At 40.9% G+C, this 25,328-nt stretch overlaps 1 protein-coding gene across 4 annotated transcripts in view; it reads left to right on the forward strand.

The window, feature by feature from the left end:
* Positions 1 to 25,328, forward strand: part of mtmr4 (myotubularin related protein 4) — a 39,656-nt gene that overhangs the window by 523 nt on the left and 13,805 nt on the right. For 2 of the 4 annotated variants that reach the window (XM_035178231.2, XM_035178232.2), the window contains exons 1-3: positions 10,748 to 10,992; positions 19,484 to 19,573; positions 24,923 to 25,039. In XM_035178231.2, the coding sequence (XP_035034122.1) occupies positions 10,948 to 10,992; positions 19,484 to 19,573; positions 24,923 to 25,039 (252 nt within the window). In that variant the 5' untranslated portion in view covers positions 10,748 to 10,947. Of the gene's footprint in view, positions 1 to 2,909; positions 3,041 to 4,070; positions 4,172 to 10,747; positions 10,993 to 19,483; positions 19,574 to 24,922; positions 25,040 to 25,328 lie in introns of those variants that run through there. The other 2 variants (XM_035178234.2, XM_035178233.2) reach the window with 2 other exon arrangements.

Raw genomic sequence — 25,328 nt, forward strand, 5'->3', positions numbered from 1 at the left:
GAGCAGTGCAGTGGGAGGATGGAACATTTCAAATTGTTTGTTTTTAGATCAGTGGAAATCACCGTGGAGTGAGAAAAGGGAACTGGTATTGCAAAAGTCCTTTCATCACAGCTACTGTCTCTGTTGATGCTTCATTTGCAGCTGCTTTGAGTATTTGTGCTTATTATCTAACAACTCTGTTGATCCACATAATGTAGCTTTAGTCAGGGTTTATCAACACGAATGGCCACAAAGTTATGGAATCGGACATTTAATTTTTACTTTAGATGTAAATGGCTGTTTTCTTGTTTAAGCATTTGCACTGATATTGTGAAAATAGTGAAGTCCATCATGCATTTTTGATGCCACCTGTTTTTTCCCCCTTTGTTTTATTTTGCTTATTCAACAAAGATTAACTTGCTGTCACGTAAGCGGAAGTTATTGATTTATTTATTGTATTTTAAATCACCACAAGGAACCAAAGTAAAACTTTAGTTAAAAGTTTACATTATCAGTAATTAGTCCACATGGAATGCAGCTGAACACGTGACTGAAGTAAAACTAAATGAAGAGGGTAAAAGATTATGAAGCATTTCAAACCAATGTGTTCTAATATTACAGTACCTCTCAGTAAATTCTACCCGTTCAGAATAATGCAGTTTGTGTTCCTGTTGAATTGTAGATCCACTGTCCCATAGAGTTCATATCATAGCCTCCAGTGTTGAATCAGCCCCTCTCTAAAGCTGTTTCAACATATTTTGAACATTATAACTGTTATAAAGTAGGATAGGATAGAGGACAAGTGTAGGATATATATATTGCCGGACTGCTGTCTTAGCCTGCATTAGTTTTAGCTGAACCTAATGAGCTGGTAAATGAGTGTTCATGCCATGGCAACAAGGCATTGGCTAGATACAAGCATCATACATATCATCATGCCTCAAGGAAACCAAATCTCTCCTGAAGTAGCTGGACACTGACAGAGACCCCTCATTCCACTGAGATTCTCAAAATGATTCAAATTTTTGACTTTTAAGAGGCAGCCCTCCTGTCAGTCTGCCACACGTCTCAGCTGAGCAGACAGGGGAACGGTGCCTAGCGGGGTCTTTGTAGTAAGTTACTGACTAGTTGGTGGAATAATACATTGCTGGAATGTTAATAAACAATAATCACTACCTATTTTAATCATAACTCAAAACATTGCAATGCTACCACCTAACCAGAAACAGGTATTCAATCACTACTAGCATACAGTGTAGCTATGTTTCATGGAGGCATATGACTGGTATTGAGTGAAATCAATGTGGCATATTGTGAAGTCTTCATTAAGCAGAAAACTGCGTGGGGAGTTATTACACAATAGTTTTTAATAAGCTAAAAAGGCCATCAAATTGAGACTAATTTACCATTTAATGAACCAGTATCATGTACAGAACACAGCAGTCCCTATGTGCACACAGGATTTGACATGCATGAGCATGCCTGTTGCATAATACAGAGGTGGGTGTGGTAGATACCTTTTATTAATAAGCCAATTCTTGCCAAGACATTTAATTAAAAAAAATCACATGGTAAATTTGAACTCACACAAGCTGCGGTCTCTGGTGTGTCATTTATTTTCTAAAGAATTTCCTATAAGCTGGTGTCAACTGAGGGCAAATGCTGTGGCACAGATTAGATCACACAAGTTTTACTTTTTTTCTTTTTCCATATGTATTATTTCTTCAGAATCTTTTTAAAGCAGAATGATTGCAAATTGTAATTTTTGCATCAGTGTATGTTTGTGTTTTCATATGAAGACAGAGTAAATGAAGGGGACAAAATGTTGGCTTATACATTTAGAAAAAGTGATTTCTTGCACAAATTAATCCACCCAAATGTGTACCTACCTAGATGGAAAAATAACTATGCTATTTTGTAACTGCTGCCAAAACAGTATTTGGGAAAGAGTTATTTTGGCATCTTTTGAAAAATTAATGGTTTCTAATATACACTAATTGGATAGAAGAAGTACTAAAACAAGAGTTTGCAGGGATTTTGACCTGTTTTGGTTTGTTGTTTTGTCAGAGCACAAATGTACTGTATGGTACACAGTGCATGGTACAGCATCACGTTTCTCTTTACCCCAGTCTCCAGCAACAGCAGGCAGCTATTCTCAGCAAACAACCTCTGATAAACCCACTGCACATTACCTTCCCAGCACCATACTGCAAACAAAGCATGTGAACGTCTGACTCCTTGGAAGAGGTCCTGCTACTATGTACATTTCGAAAGGTTCATTTTAAGGCAATGAAAGCACAATGATGTTTATACACAAAAGAAAACATGATTAACTAGATTGGCACTCACTGCCAAGGCCAAACAGTCCTCTCTTGAAACCACATTTAAATTCACCAGATCCAGATTTTTTTCTTATGATTCATGAATTATTCTTTGAGAAATCAATGAAAATGTTTAAAAATGACCTATCTCACAATGTTAAGGAAAAAAAGTTTATGGATCTGCCTTCTCATTTCTCTGGCCATCAAAATGTAATGGGTTCTTCCTTGGGTCATGTCCCACCCCTCCACAAAATGTCATGAATATCGGGTCCATTGATTTTGCGTAATCCTGCAAACCAACCTACAAACAAATGGACAGGGGTGAAAACATTTTGTCAAGTAGACCCCCCCCCCCAAAAAATCCTACACACACACACACTGTTCCTTTAAAGGTTTGGTCTCCTTACTCTAAACTAGATTGTTTCTCTGCTAAATGTGTAACTTGCTAATTAAAGGTTATTCAAATCCGTTAGTTTATTGTAGGTGGGTGAAATGTCCGTGCCCTGTAGTATGGCCCCTTTCACTTTGAGAAGCCTGGCACTTAGAGAGTGGGAGGGAAAAAGAGTAAGCAATAGAGACGGAGCCAGGGAGGGAGGGAGGGCGGTATGTCATGCAGTGGATTACAACCAGTATGTGTTTGGTAGATGAGACTACCACTACTGCAAGGCATTGAGCTTTTGTTCAAGCTTAAAAGGCAGAGAGAAGTTTCAGCACAAAGTGTGATTCGCCACTTTGCACAGGTAAGAGAAGGTTATGTGGAAAATATTATTTTGAGAGTAATAGTTTTCCTTTTCTTTTTGTGAGACTGTGTGCAAAAGGGGGTGTGTCTGAAATAAACAGTGGGGGAAGTGAGATGACAGCACTGCACATTGAGCTTTTCAATCCATGTCCTTGGAAGCAATGTTTTGCAGTATACTCATTATAAACACAAGGGAGTGAACATTATATCTCTGTTTAGTCTTGCTGCCTGTGTGTATTTGTCACAGACTTTGTAGTAAATGCCACTCCCTCCTGACAGAGCTTGCGTGCACACAGGAAGAGAAGGCAGTGCATTATTTGTGTTGCTTTTTCATACCGTAGTTAGTTATTTCATTAGGTGCAGGCTGCTCCGTGTTTCACCGTCTTTTATTTTCGAGTATTTAGACTTGTTGCTTTATAATGTGAGCAGCCACTGTGACAAAGCTTCTATTCAGTGTTGGAATGAATGTCAGAAACTCTTGGTCATGTCTGAAGCGGATCAGGACATGGTGTGCTGAGTGTGTAAAAAGAGTTGTGGAGTTTGCATCTGTTGTACTTGCGTCTCCTGCTGGTATCTTATTGGCTGCCGATAAACTGATGAGGAATGTAGAGTTTGTGTTTCCCCTAAATCGGAGTTTCTCCCGTCGGGTCATGTCATGTGATCCACTCCAAGGTTTGCTATGTGGCAACAGACTTCCTGCTTGTGCATGCACGTCTGTCTGCAGCGCTGCATGTGTGGAGTGTTTACATTGACTTGACCTGATTTGTCGAGAGTACTTCTTGTCCCAGCCACTCTAACCATCACTATGTATACCCCAACATTCCTCTGAGAGCTGCTGGGACTGTGGTCAGTTCTATTAAAGTGAAAAGTACATTACACATTATTTTAGTGCCAGCATTCATTGTGCATGCTGTACTTAACTACAAGCAGATTTGAAATCCTGCCATTTTTCACAATCACACACACTCCCTCAAACACCCCCGCACTATACACACCCAATGTCTAAAGGTAGTGTGTCTTTATCTTGGCAGGAGCCATCGCTGGCACAGCAGAGCCCAGTAGACGGGAGGAGAGGGCGGGATCTGAAGAGGAGCACCCAGACCAACTGTCTACAGCACGGGCTGGCAGCATGGTGAGCCAATCACACTACTTGGTTGGGGATTGTAGATTGCAGATTTGTGGTTGATAGTAAACTAGTTGCTTTATGAAGGTGAAATGGCAATTTGGGATTTCTTAACTCTCACATAGGAAATGGCACAATACTGTTACAGGCCTTAACCAAGTGCAGGGTGTTGCAATATGCTTAACAATAGGATACAGTTAGCAAACCTTTGTCACTGTTTCAACTCCCCACAGTGCGGTTTAGGATTCCATATTATTTTAAACAATATTCTCATTTACCACTGCAGATGTTTCTTTACAAACAGTAGTATATAAATGTATCTATCACATATCAAATAAAAAAAAAAACACTGCAGGACTCACATTTTCAGTCATTGTGAAAATGTGCGCAGTTGCTCTTAAACAGACAAGCTCAACACCTGCCCTCTTTTGGGCTTGGAAGTGTACATGTCTCATTTGTTTGTCAGACATAACAAAAAAACAAACCTTCAATCACAGCTTCCACTTCAGTCTGTGCTCTTAGTTTATAAATGCAGGTGAAACAAATATTTTGGATTATGCTAGCCAAGGCTAAATATGATTAGTGACCAACAATGCTTTGTTTATCGTCACAGAAACTCTGGGTTAACTTCTTAGCGATGGTATCTCCAGCATGTTCAAGTCTGCTAGGCCATGTATTTGGGTGGGAAACCAGTGAAGGATCAGGAGAGAAATTCTTCCTGCAGATTATGACACAACGCAGTGTTTTAACTTTATTGTTGGGGAAGAAGTGACGCCCCGTTTATCTATGAACAAAATTATGAACTCAGCAGCTTTTTATAAAGGTTAGTGCAAAGTGTGAGTGATTAGAAAAGAGCAGAGGAGCAGAGACTCTTGTTGACCGGCACTGCGTAATGCACCTGGATGCAGTAGTGCTGCCAAGAGGGCCGCTGCCAAAGGGGCCACCCAGATAGAGTAAAGGCTAAAAGAGTTTTTCACCCCAGAAGCCTTAGTGCCTTCCCTTTTTATTTATTATTCATTTATTTATTATTATTTTCTTGGGGGGTTGGCCGGACCGCCCCAATCCCAGTAAGGAGAAAATTCAGAAATATTCTTCCCTATATTCTTAAATATTAAAAAATAATAACGCATCACACAAACAGGATTTCACTAGGATTATTTCTTCAAAGGCCCTCTCATGTGGCCTCATGGTGAAGAAGATGTAACGAAAATGGAGAGTGGCATGAAGCGACAACGTCCTCTAATGTAAAAGCAGAATGCTGAAAGAGTCTGGATGAGAAAGTGGTCAGAGAGATGTGCATAATGCTGGTAACCTATTCTTCAGGTTAGATTTTAACTGTAACTTATTAATATCTGTCAACATTAGCATGCTAGCTGACGTTAGCCTTGGTAGCCTTGGCAGGGCCTTGAATCCGGCTTAAATTGGCCCAAATTCCTGTAGTTGAGCCCAGTTTAAGTGAAAATTGACTTTCCCCAGTCAGAATCTCTCTACATTTCATAAGTAGTTTCGCAGCAGGGTAACAGATTGTTTTATTCAGGACCATGCTCTGTAGAGGGAACCGATGTTACATGTGTTACGTGTGATGCAGCTTCCTGCCACATGTCTCTGGAACAGCTCTCTGTTGTGCTGATGGTTTTTAAGTACACACCCTCCCAAGACGACCTTGACTTGAGTGTCCGACAGGAGTTAATGGATAGATATCTGCCCTCTAGTGGAAGTCGAAGACTGTTCACTTCTGAGGCAAACATTTTTGTGTAATGTAACTTATCCATTAAATAAATCTGTGCACCTTCAAGTTGCCACATGCATTTTGTTAGAATGTGAGTGTTGCTGTGGGAATGCTGACTTTCAGATTTATTTGTGAGACAAGTGTATAGTTTGTCTAATCATTGCCGCTGTTGAAGGCCAGAGGGTTATACTGTAATTATACTGAAGCATAGCATATATAATGTGAGAGATGGGTTATGTTCAGTTCACAACTCTACTAGCATTTGTCGTCAGCCATTACAGTGACTTGATCAGTGTCTCACAAATATTTGACCAAAGTGCTCCATTTGTCAAAGATTATGATCTGTGTAGCCATGTAATGCTTCTCAAATTAGGTGTTAAATGCATATTATTCTGTAATTCTAGCATAGAATATCCAAGATATGTTCTGTCTGTTTGCTCTTTCCTGAACCCACAGCAAATGTACTTAAGCCCTAATAGACGGGAAGCAGCGACAAATTCCTCTTGAAACTAATGAGCTTTTATGGGACAGAAATAGGAAGTGTAACTAGAGGACGTGTGTTCCGAGGTTCTTGTGAGCTGGGTCCACAGAATGCCACCATGGCCACATGCCCAGCTCTGACTTTTTGTGAGACACATGGTCGAGCTATGGGCCTGATTAATGGCAGAACTGAAGAACAAATTATGTGCCCACTGATGATGCACATAGAGTGAGGACGTGGACCTCGGCTAGTCCTGTGTTGAAGTTTTGTTTGAGTTGACTCTAAAATGCATCTTTTGACTGACCCATCCTTATGTTTAGCATGTTGCATTTTGGGTGTGGTAAGAAACTGATAGAGCACAGCCACACTCAGAACACACTGTAGACTACTTCAATCACTAGGGATCAGTAAACCCCATATTTGAAGTTACTCTGATTGATCGATTTTCAGTATGTATTGACCTTATTCGGTATAAGATACTACTTGTTTAAACTCAAACGCAGGGCGCGCACCATCAAACAGTTGGTAACTGCCATACATTCATGTAGCAAAAGTCTGTGAAAACTCCAACTGGATGTTCATGGGAATAAGACGTAAACTGTGTCTGCAAAATGTGACTAAGGTCAGAGTGCTCCATGTCTAAATTTGATTGTTGCTTAATCTGAGTATGATCTTATTTAGGTTAAGGTAATCAGAAATAGGAAATCAGACCATTGTTTTAATCTGGGTAATATCAGAATATTGCTGTCCATTTAAACGTGTCTATTGTTTTGTAAGATGTGCAGCTCCATTAGCTGGTCCTTTTTTTTAAAGTCGCCCTGTGGCCACAGCTAATTATACTTCTACCTGTCCTTAGCTGCTGTTGATCTAAGGGTCATTTTCTCAGTTCGGCTTGTCAGACATTTGCTCCTGCAGTTTGTTCCACAGGTAATATGATCCTTTTAATCTTATCTTGTGTGAAGCAGTGTTCAATTGCCTCTCAGCCTTCAGCTTCTTCGCTGAAACAAACTGGGAAGTATTGAGTTCATTCTGTTGTCCACTCATGCTGCGATCTTGTTAGCAGGATAATGCGAGCATAGAAATGAGGACAATGGGATTGGTTTACCCTACTCTCGGTACCCACAATACACTGTAATACTACCTTGTAGGTGCTGTGCAGAACTAGCAAGAGAAGTTCGTGGTGCCACCAACAACATGCAAAAATTGGTCTTTGTGTCACTGCCCAATATGATGTCACCTTCTTACATAAGGATTAAGTCACCTGTGTTTTGTTCCAGGTTGTCTTTAATGATTTGACTGTATCTCTTGCTTCTAGTACTGTATGACCTTGCTTTGGTTCCTGAGGTCAGGCTGTCATTGTCTGGTTCCCTATTCTTCCTGGTAATGTTGTTTTGTTCAGGGTACTGTGTGTGTCTTTTAATCAGAGCATACCATATGTTTGAGATGTTCTGATGTACAACTTTTTAGTGGTCACCTTGCAGCTAATCAATTGTGAGTTAAGAAATATTGGACAGCCTGCTTTTTAATGCTTTTAATGCATCATTCAGCACTCAGCTTCTTCAAGCTAATGGCTCAGTTCGCCCCAGATAACTGTAATAAAACGATTAAACATATGCAGCCTGTGTGCTGCAATCATTGCAGCATTTTCAGATACTTAAAAGATGAAGATAAATATGAGTAGATTTATAGACCATTCCTGTTTCCTATGTCTTATTCATATCCTACTTCTATAGCTGTGTGTTAACATGTAGGCTGACACTGTGTTGGTGAAACGCTGCCCTCCTTTCCTAAAATAAAATGTAAGACACAGGAGGCCAAATCTGGTGCTCACTTTTGCAGCTGGTTTGGGTGGGGCTGTGCTGGGCAGGCAGGAAGGAGGAATTGAAAGCCCAGTGTTTGGACTGTGGACCCACTCATCATACATTACAGATATACTGAATGTATGATGTATACTTTTTTATGGACGACTACTGAAAACTGGAAAAAAGACATGAAAGGTGTGCTTAAATCAAAGATTATTGTTTAATATAGAAAAAAACCTGAAAGAATTCCCAACTGCATATACAGGTTTACACTGAGATCAAATGTAAAAACAGGTATATTTGACAAGTTTATTCATGCATATTATGTTCCATTTAAAAACAAGTTTGAATAATGTGACTATAAAAACAACAACAAAGGTTGATGAAACACAATCTCAATACAATGTTTCAATAATGACAAACAGGACATGTTTGTAAGGCTCATGTGTTTGTGCTTCGCTGTAATACTTAATGCTCCATTTCACTTCATTTCACCATGTGCCTTATGTGTCAACCTGTCACAACCAGAAGAATATACATTTAACAACTCTGAGGTTTTTTATGTGACATTAAAATGATTCTCACTCAACTTCTGCTTGATTAATGGAAGTGCATTTTATAGCAGCAGATGCATGAGCTCATTTATTAATAAATTAAAGTCATCGTGCATTTGAGTGTAATTTATCATTAATCCTGCAACATAAGGATCTCTTTTATGAAATATAGACATCGTCGTAATATGTAAGAGTTATGTGAGCATGACAGGCATTAATAATGAATCCGTTCAGTCTGCATAAAATAATCATTGTTTTTGTATTGAAAAGTGTGATGTATACAATAAAGTAACAATGAAATTATTAGTAATCATGTATTGATGGAGGCTATAAAAGTTGCACATTTGAACACTGGATAGTTGTATGAATGCAGCTGAGCCAATTCATTCTGAAACTGAAACAAGATAAAAAGCAATATGTTGAAGCAGTGAGGTCGAAATGAAACAAAAACTGTGATATATCCGATATGTGAAAAATTCATCCATACTGAAGTTTCCATGATATCTGCATTTTTTGAATCCAGCAGAAAAGTGAATTGTCATTTGATGGCTTGCACATACAGGTTTTACAGGGTATCATATTTTCAGTAATAAGGTTAAAACGGATATAAAGAAGATGCTACATTAGGGATAATTTTGTTCCTTTGTGATTTTACACATTTCTCTGAACATTTTCCAATGGTACGTTATAGGGGAAGGTGCAGTATAGGTATAGTATCTCATTATCAAATTCTTTCAGTCCACCTTCCTTTTTATAGACAGAGATGATATTGCAAGCACAGGCAGATATTAAGAAGTATGTCTATAATTAAAGGTAAATCCCCCCCCCACCCTCGGCCAACAAATTAAAATTCATCCCATCAAATATAAAATGAGGTTCTTAATGGGACTTTCCTTAGTACAATTAATCCCATTCTAAAATTGCTGTATTCTGTACCCAGTCCGTGCTGTGTCTACTACGTTAAACGTGTTATATAATATGGGGTCATACCCACAAGTGGCTGTCACGACTCCATCAGCGAGGAGATAGGGGCAAGAGGGGGAGGGGCTGCATGTCACACTATCGTATACAGGACGATGTACACACTGTGTACATGCAGTGCCCATCCCAGATGTCAAGCATAGGACTTAGCATTTCAAATATGTACTGCATTTGTGCCGGACGGTGCCAAGAAGACACTGAAGAAGAGTTTGTCTGTAGATTGCTGTGTCATCAGAGATTTCCGCATAGAGTCATTCTCCTCAGCACCCTCCCTCATCTGTCCTCTGCAACGTAATATCCTCCTGCACTAGATCAGCTGCAGCCAGTGCAACGGGTTTGTGATGGGATACCGTCCAACCCCTGGATGGAGTATTCCTCTGCTCTCTGTCTGTGGGGCTGAATTTGCTCCAGGCTGTGTTTTTGTGCTCAGCATACCTTGTACACACAGCTATAAGCACACAGTGTGTACTTGGGCAATTGCTTCAGTGGGCTGCGTTTGATGTCAGATGGACCGTGCATGGCAGTCAGAGCATCCTCTGGTTGCTAACGGTACGCTCTAAGCTTTACCACCTCATTGCTGAGGGAGAGGCATATTCATGAGGAGATGTCGGTGAAGGGTGAACAAGGAGGGAGTGGGGGAGGAGTAAGGGATGAGAGGGAGACGGTAAGAAATGTGTGCGAGCATGTGAATGTGAGAGAGGGAGGTAGATGCGCATGCAGAGGGTGGAGCTTATCATCAGGCAGTTCCCTCTCTCTTCCTTTTTCTCCTGCTTTCCCTTCTCGCAGTTTCCCCTCATCCACTCCCTACAGTTGAGAAGGAGCATCTGCGGTCATTTCATCACTTTTGCTTTCCCCTTTAGTCCTAAATCGGCTGATCAGGTGGACTGCGGCTGGCGTTTGCACCTTGGATTATCCTTCTCTCAGCAGTGCAACAGGGGCTGTCTTCAGACACCAGTGTGCTCGCTCTCTCCTCTCGCTGGGAGTGGTGGGGGGGTGGGGAGAGTTCCTGAATGAGAGCTGGGACCGGCGTGTTGTCCCATAGCACCTCTTGAGAAGGGGAAACGTGCAAAAGGTGGTGAGGGGGAGGAGAGGGGTGGCAGTTAGAGGGGTTCGGAGTGGACGAGGGGTGGAGAGGCTCCGGCGAGGAGAAGAATGGTTATGCCGGCTCCTCGTGCTCTGGTCGTGCTGCTGCTCCATAGGCTGCGTGTCATTCTGGCACAGCCCTGCCTCTCCTCGACATGAGAGTCGTAGGAAGGGTGTCCTGCTCCATGCTCAACTGCTTTGTAAGTCAACACGTTTTTTTGTGTGTTTTTTTTTCATTTTTTTGTGTTACCCTGGTTTCTGATGGGTGTGTATTAAAGTGCTCCTCTCTCTACCTTGGCTCGAGTGTGTTAGCCTGCCAATCAGTGGGTGATGGGGGGGCGTAGGGGTATGGTCGACACACGTGATCGCTGCGGTTATTAAATAACCAACACAGACTCCACATACAGATAATTTAATTTCCTCAGAGTCCTCTCATACATGTGATGATGAAAAGCTACTTTATTGCCATCATTACTTAACTGTGTTGTATGAAGTGCTCTGAGGTGTCAGTACATTGATTGGCAGGAGGAGAGAAGGGCCTATCAGGAGTACGACATGTAAAGCGTCTGCTGCTGAGAGTGAGAACACTGTGCACTCACTGTTGCAGTGAAGTGTGTTCACTGCAGTGGACTACCTGCATTGAGTAGTAGTTATGGTACTGGGCTGTACATGGTAGGGCAGGGATCCGGACCCTCTGGCCTCGGAGCCATATAATGCCTGCAAGGCAATTCATAAATGCAAAACAGCAATGCAGAAATACAAAAAAGCTGGTTGACAGACATGTCCTTCAGGGTGGTCCCTCCTGGCTGTATGCCTGTCAGCTCACTGTCAGGGTGAAGCATCATGGTTACTGTCATGTATTCCAAGAGAAATGGAAAAATTATGAGGACAAGCCAGTGTCTGTTTTGTTTGGATATGCTCACAGTGATAAAAAATGCCAATCTTGAACATCATTACAGCTGGAAACTTGCAGCTTAACTGGATGAGTTGCAAGAACAAATGCTCTTGGGTGAAGTTAACTCTGTTTGGCAGAGTTTGTGCACCAAACATGTAGCATTCACCAGACCACATTCTGACAGACAATGTTACAAAGGCTATGAGCTATTAGCTAAGGAGCTTAAACTTATTTCAGAAGGAGACTTTGTAAGGAACCTTGTTGTCACTGATGAACCAGACAAGTGACTGGTTTGTCTCATAAAACTGTGATAGAATTTAATACTGATATGGCACAAGATACTGAAAGACTACACAAAATGTCCTGCTTCTCTTTGTGGCCTGCAATGAAACAACTAGCCATTCCTTTTTTTATGAGGATACTGCTGAGTTTGATATGAACATCTTTAATATGACTATCTTTCAAGCATGGGATTATCATCATAACCCTCACTACCATTTTACATCAGACACCTCACCAAAGAGAAACCAAAAAATAGATTGCTATCTGTGAAATATGTTAAGGAGCATGTGTGCTAATAACATTTAGCCTATGACAAAATTCACCCCTAAGCATCAGTTTCTTTCTAAACCAAAATGTTGATAACACATTAATGAAGAAATCAATGCAATGTACCAATTAAAAAACATTAAAAAATCACGTGTGTGTCTTAACGAACTGAGTATTCTCTTTTGGCACCCAGAACTACTTTATCATAGAGAGTTCATAGTTCATATCATTCATACTCTGCAATGCAAATGGACCAGGGCCAAATACTTGCAACAAAATTACTAAATAACATGTATCCAATAATATAATTTGGCTTGGCTTGGCTAAATCCATATTTCCCAATATGCCCATCTAATCAACATTTTAAATTCAATATTTAATCAATAGTTAGTGTTAATTCATTACTTTCAATCTTGCAATAGCCAGATTTGTAACTAAACTTTGACTGAGATACTAGATAATCATTGTCTTGTTTTAAAATGATATGCACTTGTAAGCAGTGCCAACACAGCCTGTTATCATCTGAACATATCCCCACAGCGTTTTATGGTGGCACGAGTTTCCTTTCAAGCATGTGCATATGGACGCATGTCCACGTGCAACATGGTTATCTTTAACGAGCTACTGCTCATGAAGAAATATGACTGTTGGTGTTAAGCAAACATGATCAATTGTTTTATTTCACTTTCGTCGGGCATAAAGTCACAGGATAATACAGGAAGTGACTGGCAGGCAAAACAAAGTCAGACCAAGAGGAGACACATTATCCAGTGAGGTTAGCGAGACATCAACTTAACTAAACCTTTTGTGACCAGACAGATTCATCCACTCATCAAAGTTGTAAACATTGACACCCATTGTGACAGGGGGAGGATTACCAAACTTGCATAGTGAGCATTTGGAGCCATCCAGCTCTGAAAAACAAGCCAGCATCGATGGGATTAAAGATTATTTAATGCAATTGTACCCATGGGAAAAAATTATTGAAAAGCAGTAAGCATAAAGGGGGGGTGATAATTGATGCATCAGACAATTTGGATCCTGGTCCTCAACTGGAACGGGTTGTTTATTCCCATCTCTGACCACTAAGCCTTGCAACAGGCACTATACATATTCAGGTCACAGAATAGAACCCACTATGTTGACTGAGAGATTTGTTTTGCATTTTTATGTTGCTATCTTTAACAACAATAGATGTTAGTAATATAAGGAAAGCTTTACATAAGTTTCCATCACAGTTCTTCCAGAGAGCCATGTTGGTTCAGTCGGTTCCTCTTCTTCTTTATCTGTGACCAGACTTGGTCAGTCGCTACACAATTTATGATCTCCGTTTTATTATGTCTGTAGTGCAGCTGAGTTGGCAGTTCCTCTTCTGCGTCAGAGTCTGTATAATTTAGTATCCAGGCCCTCTGTTAACTTAAGTGGACCACAGCTCTGTCAGTCTTCTCATGTGGAAGAGGGCTGCAGCATTCTGCCAAGTTTTCATCACCGTGACTATTGTTGTGATCCAGCTGCAGCAAAAAAGATCTTCAGATAGTGTTCTAATATATCATGTTTATCTCCCTCTGTGATATGTTGTCTGAACTAAATGGAACTATAAAAAGCTTAATTGAATTGGGTAAGATTTTTCCATGACTCAGATTCTATTATACCCACCAGCTAAATGAATCAAGAGTGCAAGTACAGCCAAAAGCTTTTTTTCGGGGGATGTGCTTCAGCCACACGTGAGGCTGAGTGGGCTTCACCACTCTGCATGACATCAAGGCAGTAACACCCGTAAGAAGTACTTAGTAGGTGACACATTCAGTGTGCTACGACATAAAGGGAGCTATCGTGACCACAGCGTCGTGACGGAGAACTAAAGGCAGCAAAATGACAGAGCAGTTTGGATTTTAATACTGAGAAGAAGAGTTTTAAAGGGAAAAGTGGTGATGAGGTGGCACTTAAAGGGATAGTTCACCCAAAAATGATAATTCACTCATTACTCACCCCTAAGCCGATGGAGGGGTGGGTGAAGTGTTTGAGTCCACAAAACACTTCTGGAGTTTCAGCGGCAATCAGTGTAGCAGCCGAATCCCCTACAACTTGACGATATTAGTGAACTATCTTCAGACGTAAAAAAAACACAACATGCCTCCATACTGCTCGTGTGGTGTCATCCAAGTGTCCGCGAGCCCCGACATTCATATTCGACTCGAAACGGCCTCATTTACACTGTGTTTTTAGCCTAAATGTCCGCTGATATCTTCCGACGAGGCGCATTCAGGGACCATCGGAAATGCTATCGTCCGCTAGCTTAGCCACTTCTGATGGACTTTTAGTGTTTCAAGTCAAATATTGCCCCTGAAAACTCCAGAAGTGTTTTGTGGACTGGAAACACTTCACCTACCCCTCCATTGTCATAGGGGTGAGTAGATAATGAGTGAATTACCATTTGTGGGTGAACTATCCCTTTTAATACTGTTTTCTCATACCTCAGCATATGAATGTCTGAATTCTGCTTACTTGTAGAAAACCTTGGCCCTGTCCTCAGCTCTCGAAGTTCAGCCTAAAATGGGACTGATCATTTACAACGCGGTGGTCTATGAAATATTAAGTTGAAGAGAGGGCAGGCAGAAAGAAATGCATTCAAAGAGATCTGTCATACTCTGCCAGCTTTGATCTTGACCGATTACCTAAACTGCCCTGCCTAACTTGACTCTGAGAAGAGTTGTTTTTCATCTTTCATTCTGCCCTGTCCTTGCCTCCTCTGTTTCCAACCTCGTCCTTATTTTTACTCTGCGCCACCCAGTAAATAACTGGACACATAAAAGCAGACGTATAAGCTGGCAAATTTAGGAGGTCACCTCTGCATCATCTAGTGATTCTCTAATCTGCACAACTCTAGGACAAAGCTGCAGTGAGATTAAATAATCTGGTGAGTAAGGACAGCAAATTATTTCCTGAAGCTTTGGAGAGAAAGGGACTCTGGCTGCAAAAAGAGGTTGTTGTATCCATGGCAACCAGACACTTATCCATGAAGACCGTGCCAGTGTCTTTTTTCAATCTCTCCACCTTTTCTACCTTTGTGTTGTCCTGCCATCTGCTTTATTCGCTTCTCCATTCACACACGTTTTCCCCAGACTGTTAAAAACTTTATTTTAGTGCATGAAAAACTGAAGTGAGATGTTTTTACATCCACATGCACACTGTTTATCAGCTATGTGAGAGCTGTCTACTCAGCTGCTGGCCAATACTGTCACTGATATGGCGATACACGTTATCAAGACACTGTATGTGCCATCAACTGTGACATTTATACTGTATTTGATATATGCATAGAGATGTATGCATGTGTGTGCGCATGCCTGTCAGCTCCGGCTTTTTGATTGCTGGTTGGACGGAGGTGGGGGAGGGTGCGCGGGCTCACAGCAGTGACAAAGCAAAAAACGTGTCGCGCAGGACAAGCTGTGCTCCATCTTTACGGGGCGGCTGGAAGTGAGAGCATTTCTCTTTTCCTTATAATCTCCTGTAAGATGATTGTGGACACCTTGAAATGAACCAAAAATCTGAAAACAGATGTGCTTCACCACTTGTGTACATTTGCAAATGTAATGACAGACTTTTTAAGCCCCGTCTTGTTTCTGTGTTATCTGCCATGCGAGGCTCAAATATCAAGGTTACCAGCTTTCGATGCTACAAGGCTTCCTCCGAACACTGCCACACTGACGTCTGTGCTTTAGTGCAGCTCCGTCTGTGTTTTACTCTACCTGACATCCTCTGTCATATAAACTTGTCTGGTAAACAATTGGGAATATCTTCTTCCTGATGTTTAACACTAAAACATCTATATACGTTTGTCTGTGTGTATAGACTGTCTTACTGGATTTATGGAGCAGTACAACATACACTCATCTTTTAGTCAGCTGAGTTTTGCCTTTTAAAGTACACTATGTTCTAGCAGACCTCTGAGGAGTGCAACGTCAGGAGTGCTTTATAAGAGAAGGGAGTAAAAGATGCCAAGTATCTACCAGGTAGTAGAGAACAAGATGTAATGGAACTAAGAAAATGGATGGATTATTGATTTGTGTGTGTGTGTGTGCGCGCGCGTGTGTGCGCGCGCGTGCTCCACTCTACTTATTGGCATTGCCGTAATAAGTGGGAGACACTATATTGATAGCTTCTTGAGTAAATTATGGCGGCGTTCTGGCATGCTATGGTAAACTTTATTGCCTTAAGGAAAGTAAATTATTCTGTGCTTGGATGGCAGACTGATGGTTCAGACTGCCCGGCAACAGCGTGGGAGATCAAACTGTGACCTAACAAAAATGACCCAACCTTCTCGCAGGATGCCTTTGACAGATGGCCGCTGTCATAGCCTGCCCATTCTCAGGTAAAAATAAGTCAAATTGATTATACACAGCTGCCTCGCCAGTGTGATGCCGTCGGCTGACTCGGGTCATAGGTCAAGAGATTAGGGGTGTTGCAATGCAGAGAGACAAGTTTACTACAAAGTTTCATTCTTCTCAGAAATACACCAGTATTTGTGTTGTAAATGCAGTATTTTAGTGGCTGTGTTATGCTAGAAACCAGCTTCCTACTCACCTTCACCTTGAGTATGTCTGTGCAGATAGAAACACAGCAGTAGCACAAACATAATGGCATCGCTTGGAAGATTTAGCAGACAGCACTAATGTAGGAGCAACTTTTTAAGGACTTTGGAGGGACATCCCATTTCGGCACAGCCTTGAACCCTTCCACCATGGCTGCCATCAGCACTGCCATTTATTGCAATTACTGTTGTAGAAGTAGCAGTTAGCCTGGCTTTGTGTAGTGATATACTGTGTTAATCCCCCACACACACACACACACACACACACACACACACACACACACACACACACACACACACACACACTCCCCATAGCCATAATAAGCCACCAGTTCAAAGACAGCAGCAGCAAACTATTCTCCATTGCGCTGACCCAAAGATCTTAGCACCTGTACTCTGTCCTCGCTATACTTGGATTTGAGCTACAGCTAATGATTATTTTTACTATCTATTGTTCAGCTAAGTATTTTTGTGATTAATTGTTTTGTTTATAAAAAAAATGTTGTATTTTAACAGAGCCCAAGGTGGCATCTTCATGTTTTCTTTGAAAAACCACAGATTTTAGTTTTACTAACATAAAGGACATAGAAAAGCATCACATCCCTTACATTTTAAATAATTGTTCAAGCTTAACTTAACTTATATTCCCAATCAAAGAAAATTATAATTCATTAATCGTTTTGTTTTTATCGCCCAGCCCTACAAAGGCAGATAAATTATACTTTGTTTAGCAGGTTCTAATGATCCACACACTGAAAATCAGATGGTGAGTTGGTGAGTTATAGGGGAGGGGCTGTCACTGTAGGGATCCATCCCCATCTGTTACCAGTCAGCCCAGTGGGTATGCTTATCATGTGGTTTAATCACACGTTGGAGCTTATTATTATTATATTATTATATAAATGTATTTATTATTTATTTTGCTGTGTCCTTTGTTCTGGGACATAAGAAAAGACCAACCCGAGTCCATGGATGTGGTCCACTGAAATAAACTACAGATGACTGTCTTCTGCAACCCTCTGGTTCCCCTTCACGACTCCATATTTATTTTCATTAAGAACTGGCATCGACATACGGTCACACTTGGTTGGAGAAGCCAAGTCCAGCAGAGTAGCAATCGGTGTTCAGGCAGCCAGAAACCTAACTGGGTTCACCACCAAATGCCGAGGTATCTCGGGTTCAACAGAAATTACAGACGGACTAGATATGGAGGGGTTGAAGACGTGCCGGCACATTTCACAGCAGATGATCAGAAACCTGAGTAAAGTTAGGGTCACATAGTGTACTGAATATAGGGAACAGAGTTTATGTTCCATTTATATATTACATCTCTTGAGCAAAACAAGGATGTCACTCAATATCAGGATATTAGTGTCTATGTGGTGCAGGGGATTTTTACCGATAGGGCACGTCCTTCAGTTTCATCATTCAATTTACTTTGTTCCCATTTTCTCTCCAGTGATTGAAGTGTGACCTGATGAAAGGGCACTGGCCACCCTTAGCTGCAAGGACAGGTTTTGCCGCCCTCTTTGTTCCTATTTCACTCTCGCCTCTGCTGCTCCTTGAGTTGTTGCAGTCTAATATTAGCCAATCTTTCATTATAACAGGTGTGCACTTGATATGGTTGCATTTGGATGTTTTTATTTATTAGCAACCTTTGAAACAACACATTAAACCAGTTTATTATACCAGATATTAAACCATAGAAATCAATGTCCATGCCTCGGGCTTTGGGCAATTAAACAATATCGATAATTATCGCAGTATCTTTTTCATCAATAGCAATATAACAAAGGTCAATTATATATTGATACACAGTGAGGTATATCTGTAGTTGGTCTCTCCTGGATTTGTAAAATGTTTTGCTGTTTATCAAGGGTTTGTTATTCTCTGCTCATTAAGAAGAATTTAAAACCACAACCTTCCCTCAGAAGCTAAAATTGGTCCTTTATTTATTTTTATTGTGATAAATATCGATATCGACTGATATGAATGTTTTTATCTTGATATGATTTTTGGCCATATCACCCAGCCCTACCCGAGCCTCGTGAAAAACTGGTCATGTGTGTGAAATAGTCCCAGTATCTGTGTTTTTTCAAGACTGTAACACCCAGTCACAAAGTCTACAGGTTTTTAGGTATCCACTGCAGAGTTCAGTCATTTCATCATTTTTCATATGCAATAACTGCCTGCACAGTGCCAAAGCAAACAGAATATAAATATATCCTGCTGCATTATTATCTATCAATCCATCATGAAAATGCTTGTTAAGATCAAGTAGTTAACATTTTGAAATAGCTTGTTTCTTTGACCTTACACAAGGTTGTGTGTCCCTATTTAAAGAGAATTTTGGATCTCCTGTAGTCAATATTTAATCTGCTACGTGATGTCTGTGAGTTAGCTGATGGGGATTGTGAAATTCCACCTAGCATGTATCTTACCACCCTGATTAATGCTCAGCACAATGTGAACTGTTTTTGCATAAGCCTTCTCAGTATTCTCCCTTGTGGTCCGACCTGCTATCATTAAACTATATTAGCTCAGGGGTTTGTGTGTTTAGTTTTTTCTAATGTAGATTTATGTGGTGTTTCCATCCTGTTGTGTCAACCTACATAATAACTGAAGTATTTATCTGCGTTGTGTTTGTGTCCGACAGGGTGAAGAGGGGCCTCCCAGTCTGGAGTACATCAAGGCCAAGGACCTGTTCCCCCAGAAGGAGCTGGTGAAGGAGGATGACAGCCTACAGGTGAGATGAACTGTGAATCAGCAGATGATCAGCCCTAGATCCAGAGGTGCCATCAGAGCATTCCTCTGAAACACCTTGATGAAGCTTGGTAGTATCTGGTAATGCCTTGCGACTGCCAAGAGTCATGGCAATTGCCAAGATTGAAGCCAGACACTGAAGGAGAGATAAAAACATTGGCCTAGAGGAGAACATTTTTCTCATCATTTTGCTTTATCAGTATTCGACATTGGAAAAAGTGAATTAGGCAAGTTGGTGGAGTCTAACATTCTACCCAAACTCTGGACAGATAAGGCATCATAAATGAAACAAATTGTCTTCAGTATTATTTAGCCAATAGATACAGAATATTTATACAAAGCGTTACCATGACCAGAGGGAAAGTTTTGAAACCAGGAATTAAAAAAATTATGAAGGTGTGATTCACGCCTTTCTGTAGTAATCTTCCTTTTCACATGTGTGGCTCTCAAAAATACAGGAAAATGAAAAGCTGCATGCTACATAACAAGAACCCAGAGTATTTACATTATTCTCAAGTTGTCCAGATTGTTTTTTTTGCCATTTAAACCATAGAAATACAAACACATTAGTATGTCTAGATTGCATCAACAGATGCACTTCTACAAAATAAATTATGTAACTACATGCTTGTTATGTAAACACACATGTACATGTACAAAAACACCCATACAAAACTATTAGTGGCTCTGTATTATGTTGAACCCCCTTTTTAACAACTTCTTTGATGAATATTGTGTCTCTCAGGGTGGCCAGAGGTCCTTAAAAAGTCTTAAATTGTCTTGAATTCAGTTTGGATAAGTCTTAATTTTTTTACATATCCCCACGAAATTTCTCTACTCTGCCAACGAGAAAAAACGAGAATTATTAGTTTCTGCATGCGCTGTGTCTTTAAGTTTATGTGTTAGGATAATGCCTTTCTAGCCAGACTGCTAGCTAGTTTCTGAACATTGGGAAATTCCAGTTTAACAATAATTGACTTGGGTATGACGAGTACTAGTGATGGTGAAAGCAAATTGCACTGTGAGTCGAAAGTATTTCAAATTTAGGACACTGGTAGTGGAATCTAATGGACATACATAGGTTTTCACTTTTGGTGTGTTTTTCCATTGCAGGTTTGGTCTTTAATTTAATTTTAAGTGGTGTTAAATGGTCTTAAAATTCTTAAATTTAACTTATTTATAGCTGTAGACTACCCGGTTTTGATTTACATGTTATCAACATGTAAAATGACGGTTTGTCAGGGCATTTAAGATCAGCAAGTATTATTTTACTAGTTTGTTTCCGTTTGAGATCTATGGAGAAATACACTGCCCCTACTAAAAAAGCAGAGTCACAGTAACAGATAAAGAACGGGATGCTAAAAAGCATTTCGGTCAGTGAAGTGAGACAGATTGTAAGTCTATTCCACGGTGAAGACGCCGGTAGCAAAATTGTGATGGGCTACTTGGTCTGTGGCCTCCATGGTTTTGAGATTGTGCTCTGGCTGTCTGTTGGTTAATGGAGCTGAGCATCATGTGTCTGGAGAGAACCGGAAAAAGGGAAGGGGGGGGTTGCCCAGCCTTGGGTCACGCCCAGCCTGGGGTCACTATCCTTTGTTTCTTCTTTTGTGGTTTTCATTCTAAGCCTGTATCCGTTTGGGTTGCAACGACCTTACAGAGTGTACCAACCTTTTCAAAGGCGTTTATCTCTTTTATGATTAATTTTGTGTGTCAACGGTCATGGTAGATTTCTTCATTTCATGAGAAGCAGCGTCAGAAGACTGGGAGGGATCTGTAACACGGTGTCTAACAGACTTAATGAGGCGGCATCTTAAGGAGCCCAAAGGCAAAGCTATCTCTACTAAATACTTAGTAATTGTTCTTGTTGTAGTCACCTTGCAACGTCTTCTGTTTCTGCTCACTTCTACTCCCCCTGCATGCACACATTGTCTCTTTTTTTCTATGCGCTCCCATGATAGTTTTACTGACAGCTGATGTTTCTTACCACAGCTTTCCTGCAGGCAAGTTACTCTCCCCCCCTGTGTGCGTGCAAGCCATGGTGCATGCTCAGAGTTGTGTGTGAATTTGCACATGTGCATGTCCTCACAGAGAGGCTGCTTGAACCGGAAGTCACGACTCACAAGTCAGAGTGTTATTCATGGGTCTTTCAGCTCCCCCTCCCCTCTCCTTTTCTCTATAATGCTGCCGCTGAAGGCTTCACAGGGGAAACGTGACACAGTATCTTCTGCTGCACTTGCTGGCTGCCGGTGATTCATGCTACTACTTTTGGAGCACAGCTTGTTTAATGCAGCTCCCGGTCTGTACAGCATGTTAACTATGGCAGTCTCTGCAGGACGTGTTCGGTCTGTTCCACAGCAAAGCAGCACGCAGGCTCAGTTGCACATTCTCATTGCCGCCATTTCTGCTGCTGTTAAGGCAGCCTCTAATACAAATGGACTACTTCTGCAAAAATGATTGGGCTTTTCAGTTTTTGTTCTCCTTTGAAATGTTGATAAAATATCTGTACAGCTTTTTCTGTCACAGTCAACAGCTTCAGGGTTTTCAGGTTTGCTTTTGCACCTGTAGATTTGAAGTTGATTGACTTACAGCTGTTGCATTTTAAATATTCCACTTTTATGAAGTCCAAGCACACGGTGCCAGAGGGACCGCTGCCGATATTTGGCTTTGATGGTGTCTAAGTGCGGAGACTACATGCCCCATTTCCCAGCTTAAGCTGTACTCTTTCCCTTGGTGTGCTTCCTGTCCGGGCTCACGCACACATTCTCAGTCCGAGATGAGCGACAGCAATTGCAGTGATAAATGTCAAGGCTTTTTTTGTTTTTGTTTTGTTTGTTTTTTTGTTTGTTTTTTTGTTTTTTGTTTAAGCACTCTGGACCAGGAGGCATCAACAATCTAATGTACTGATGGCTTTTGACCTCTTGCCAATCAACAATGTAGCATTTCAATTTAAAAAATGGAATAGTTTTGATTTATTTAATTTATTTTCTCCTCTATCTCAAGTGGTAAAAACAAAGTCACTAACAAAGTGCACTAACAAAGTCTGTGCTTTTAACCATGTTGGCTAATGTTGTTTCAAGTGAGACTGATTCCCTGGCATCTCACCATAATCCCCCATCTGCCTGGCTGCATGGCCCCTTTTAACATGCACCAGTGGGTCCTCCTCTGCGTGACTCAGCAATGCATGCTGATGTAGGATGAGGTAATGTTGTCTCTAAGCAACATCACTACCAGCAACTAAACAATGAGAGCTGGGTCGCAGTGCGTGGTCCCCAGTGATAATTATCATGGTTAAGCAGCAGTGACTAAGAGAAACTCAAGTGTGAAGAGATCACCTAAGTAAGGAATGAATGTGCATAACACAATTCTCATTTTTTCAGATGGGAAAAAGTGATGTTGGAGTGATAATATATAGTCTGCTAAGTAAGCCTCAACATTGTATATTAAAGACGGGGTTGGTAATCCTGGAAAAGTAAGCATTAGCACTTTGGAAAAAATGCAATCAATACAACCCACCTCCTCCCATCGGCCCTCTCGTCTCGCTAACTTCTGACCATCTTCTCTACTTCAGAGGTGTATGTCTCTTTGACTTGTGAAGACTCCGGTTGTGTTTGTTTTTCTGACCACTTTATTTATTGATGGCTATTGGGACGTGAAGAAGATTCCAACAAATAAGATTTTAAAAAAGTGTTTCAAAAAACAACTTGACAACCTTACCTAGAAATCTCCCTGATTAGCAGCATTCATAAAATCTCAAAGCTCAATGAATCCATTCCTTTTAAATCAGTTGAAAATGTAGCTACACTAGTCAGTACAACAACTTTTACCAGTGTGAAATAGATTTGATGCCTCAATTTTCAGGATCGTTTAGAAGCTGGCAACTGTAGCTATGCATCTCATTCACGTGGTCGGCTTTTAAATATAATGCCCTGTCTCAGAATTAACAGAAAAATGTGTTCTTTTAATTTCTGTTGGGAACCAATTATCTTAATGCAGGAGTCTTGTTGGAGCCAAAGCCTGGGCCCATAATAAAAATTGGAGTAAGAATGTTAATGGACAGTTTGGGATCCCTCCGTGTACCGCCAGCACTGGTGAAGACAGTCTCCCTCCCAGTCCTGGCTGCCTCTTGTCTGCCTGCTCATTCAGGCTCACCAACAAGCCCTTTGCACTCACAATGGTCCTTCTGTAAAACTACGATGTGCTAATTGGACATCGACACATGCACACAATTTCTCATGTTCCCCCCTTTTTATCATCTCTGTAATGGCACAACAGTCATTATGTTTAGTGCTGGCCTGGGTATTGTTTGAAAATGTTTTATGCTGTTGCCAGTATGATACTTGCGTTTCAATAACATTACCAGAATGGTTCCACAAAACCTTCTTTTCCTATTAAAAGACTATTTAGTCCAAAAATGGATCAGTGCTTAATTTAGTCTTTCAACAAAGCAGCTGTACTGGTCCTTGCCTGAGTGAAATGCAGTCTTAAATGCACATTTTTATTTCAAATTAAAAAATGAATAATCTAAGTAAACATTAAGAATTACCCTTTTCAAGCATCCCAATGCTAATCTGCGGACTAGTTACAATGTTTTTTTAGGTCTACCAGCAGTGTCGCTAAAAGGGGTTCCAATGACATCCAGTGCGGTCAGTCCAACAGCGAGTTTGTTGGTCCACAACTATTCATGGTGCCTTTTGTGGTCCCCTGACCTTTCCTCTAGTGCTACTGGTACAAAGATGATAATCATGGTTCCATGATGATGAATCCTCCTGCCTTTGGTGATTCCAGACTTTTGATCTGGCATCTCAGTGAGTTTGATGTTTGAGATTTGGTCGCCTCAACAGATTTTGGATTTATTGTCATGAAGGTTGGACCAAACATTCATGTCCTATGATTATACTTGCTGAACCCTAACATGCGTCCAGAGATCAGATTACCACATTCAGAGGTGGTCTGAGACACATATGGCCCACATTATTTTCTGTGTGAACGCAAATGTATCCTTGGCCAGATATGAAGGACCGCCTAATAAACTGACGTCTCTGACCTGCTATAGTTTAATCATATTTTTTTGCTTCTGCGTGTCCATACGTCGATTTGTTTGTCAAAACTTTCCACGCCTTTCCTCATAGCTGTGCATATTATTCATTCAGTCCCTCCTGACTCTGCTCGCTCCATTTCCTCTTTTTCTCCCTCACTCACGCTGAGACACTGACACACATAAACATTGTCATCAGACAAATCTGTAAAAAGAAAAAGCTGTTGGTGCAATGTTTTGTGGTGCAGAATTAACTTTTGAATACAATAAAACAAAATGTTTTTTGTGTCTCTCCAGGTGCCATTCCCAGTTCTTCAGGGGGAAGGGGTGGAATATCTCGGCCGTGCTGATGAAGCCATCATTGCCATTTCTAACTACAGGCTGCACATCAAGTTCAAAGACTCTGTCATCAATGTGAGTGCACATCAAAGACACTCAATTTTCACAAATGTCACTACTGCTGCCATGTTTCGCCACCTCAGAAGCCAACAGCAGGCGAGAGGAGGTTTTGATGTTTAGTTTGAGGCTTTGTCCCCTTTTCTCCATATCATTTTTGAATAAACACATAATTGTACAAGCAAAGCAAATGAACCTATAAGTGTCTAAATGAGGTACCCCTGCACAGTTGGCGTGAAGTTGTTTGTACCACTTTGTACCTCAGGAGTTGCGTTCTGATCTTTAGGCAGGAGAGTTTTAATGTGAC

Source organism: Hippoglossus stenolepis, chromosome 15 (genome assembly GCF_022539355.2).
Source record: "Hippoglossus stenolepis isolate QCI-W04-F060 chromosome 15, HSTE1.2, whole genome shotgun sequence".
Lineage (NCBI taxonomy): Eukaryota > Metazoa > Chordata > Actinopteri > Pleuronectiformes > Pleuronectidae > Hippoglossus > Hippoglossus stenolepis.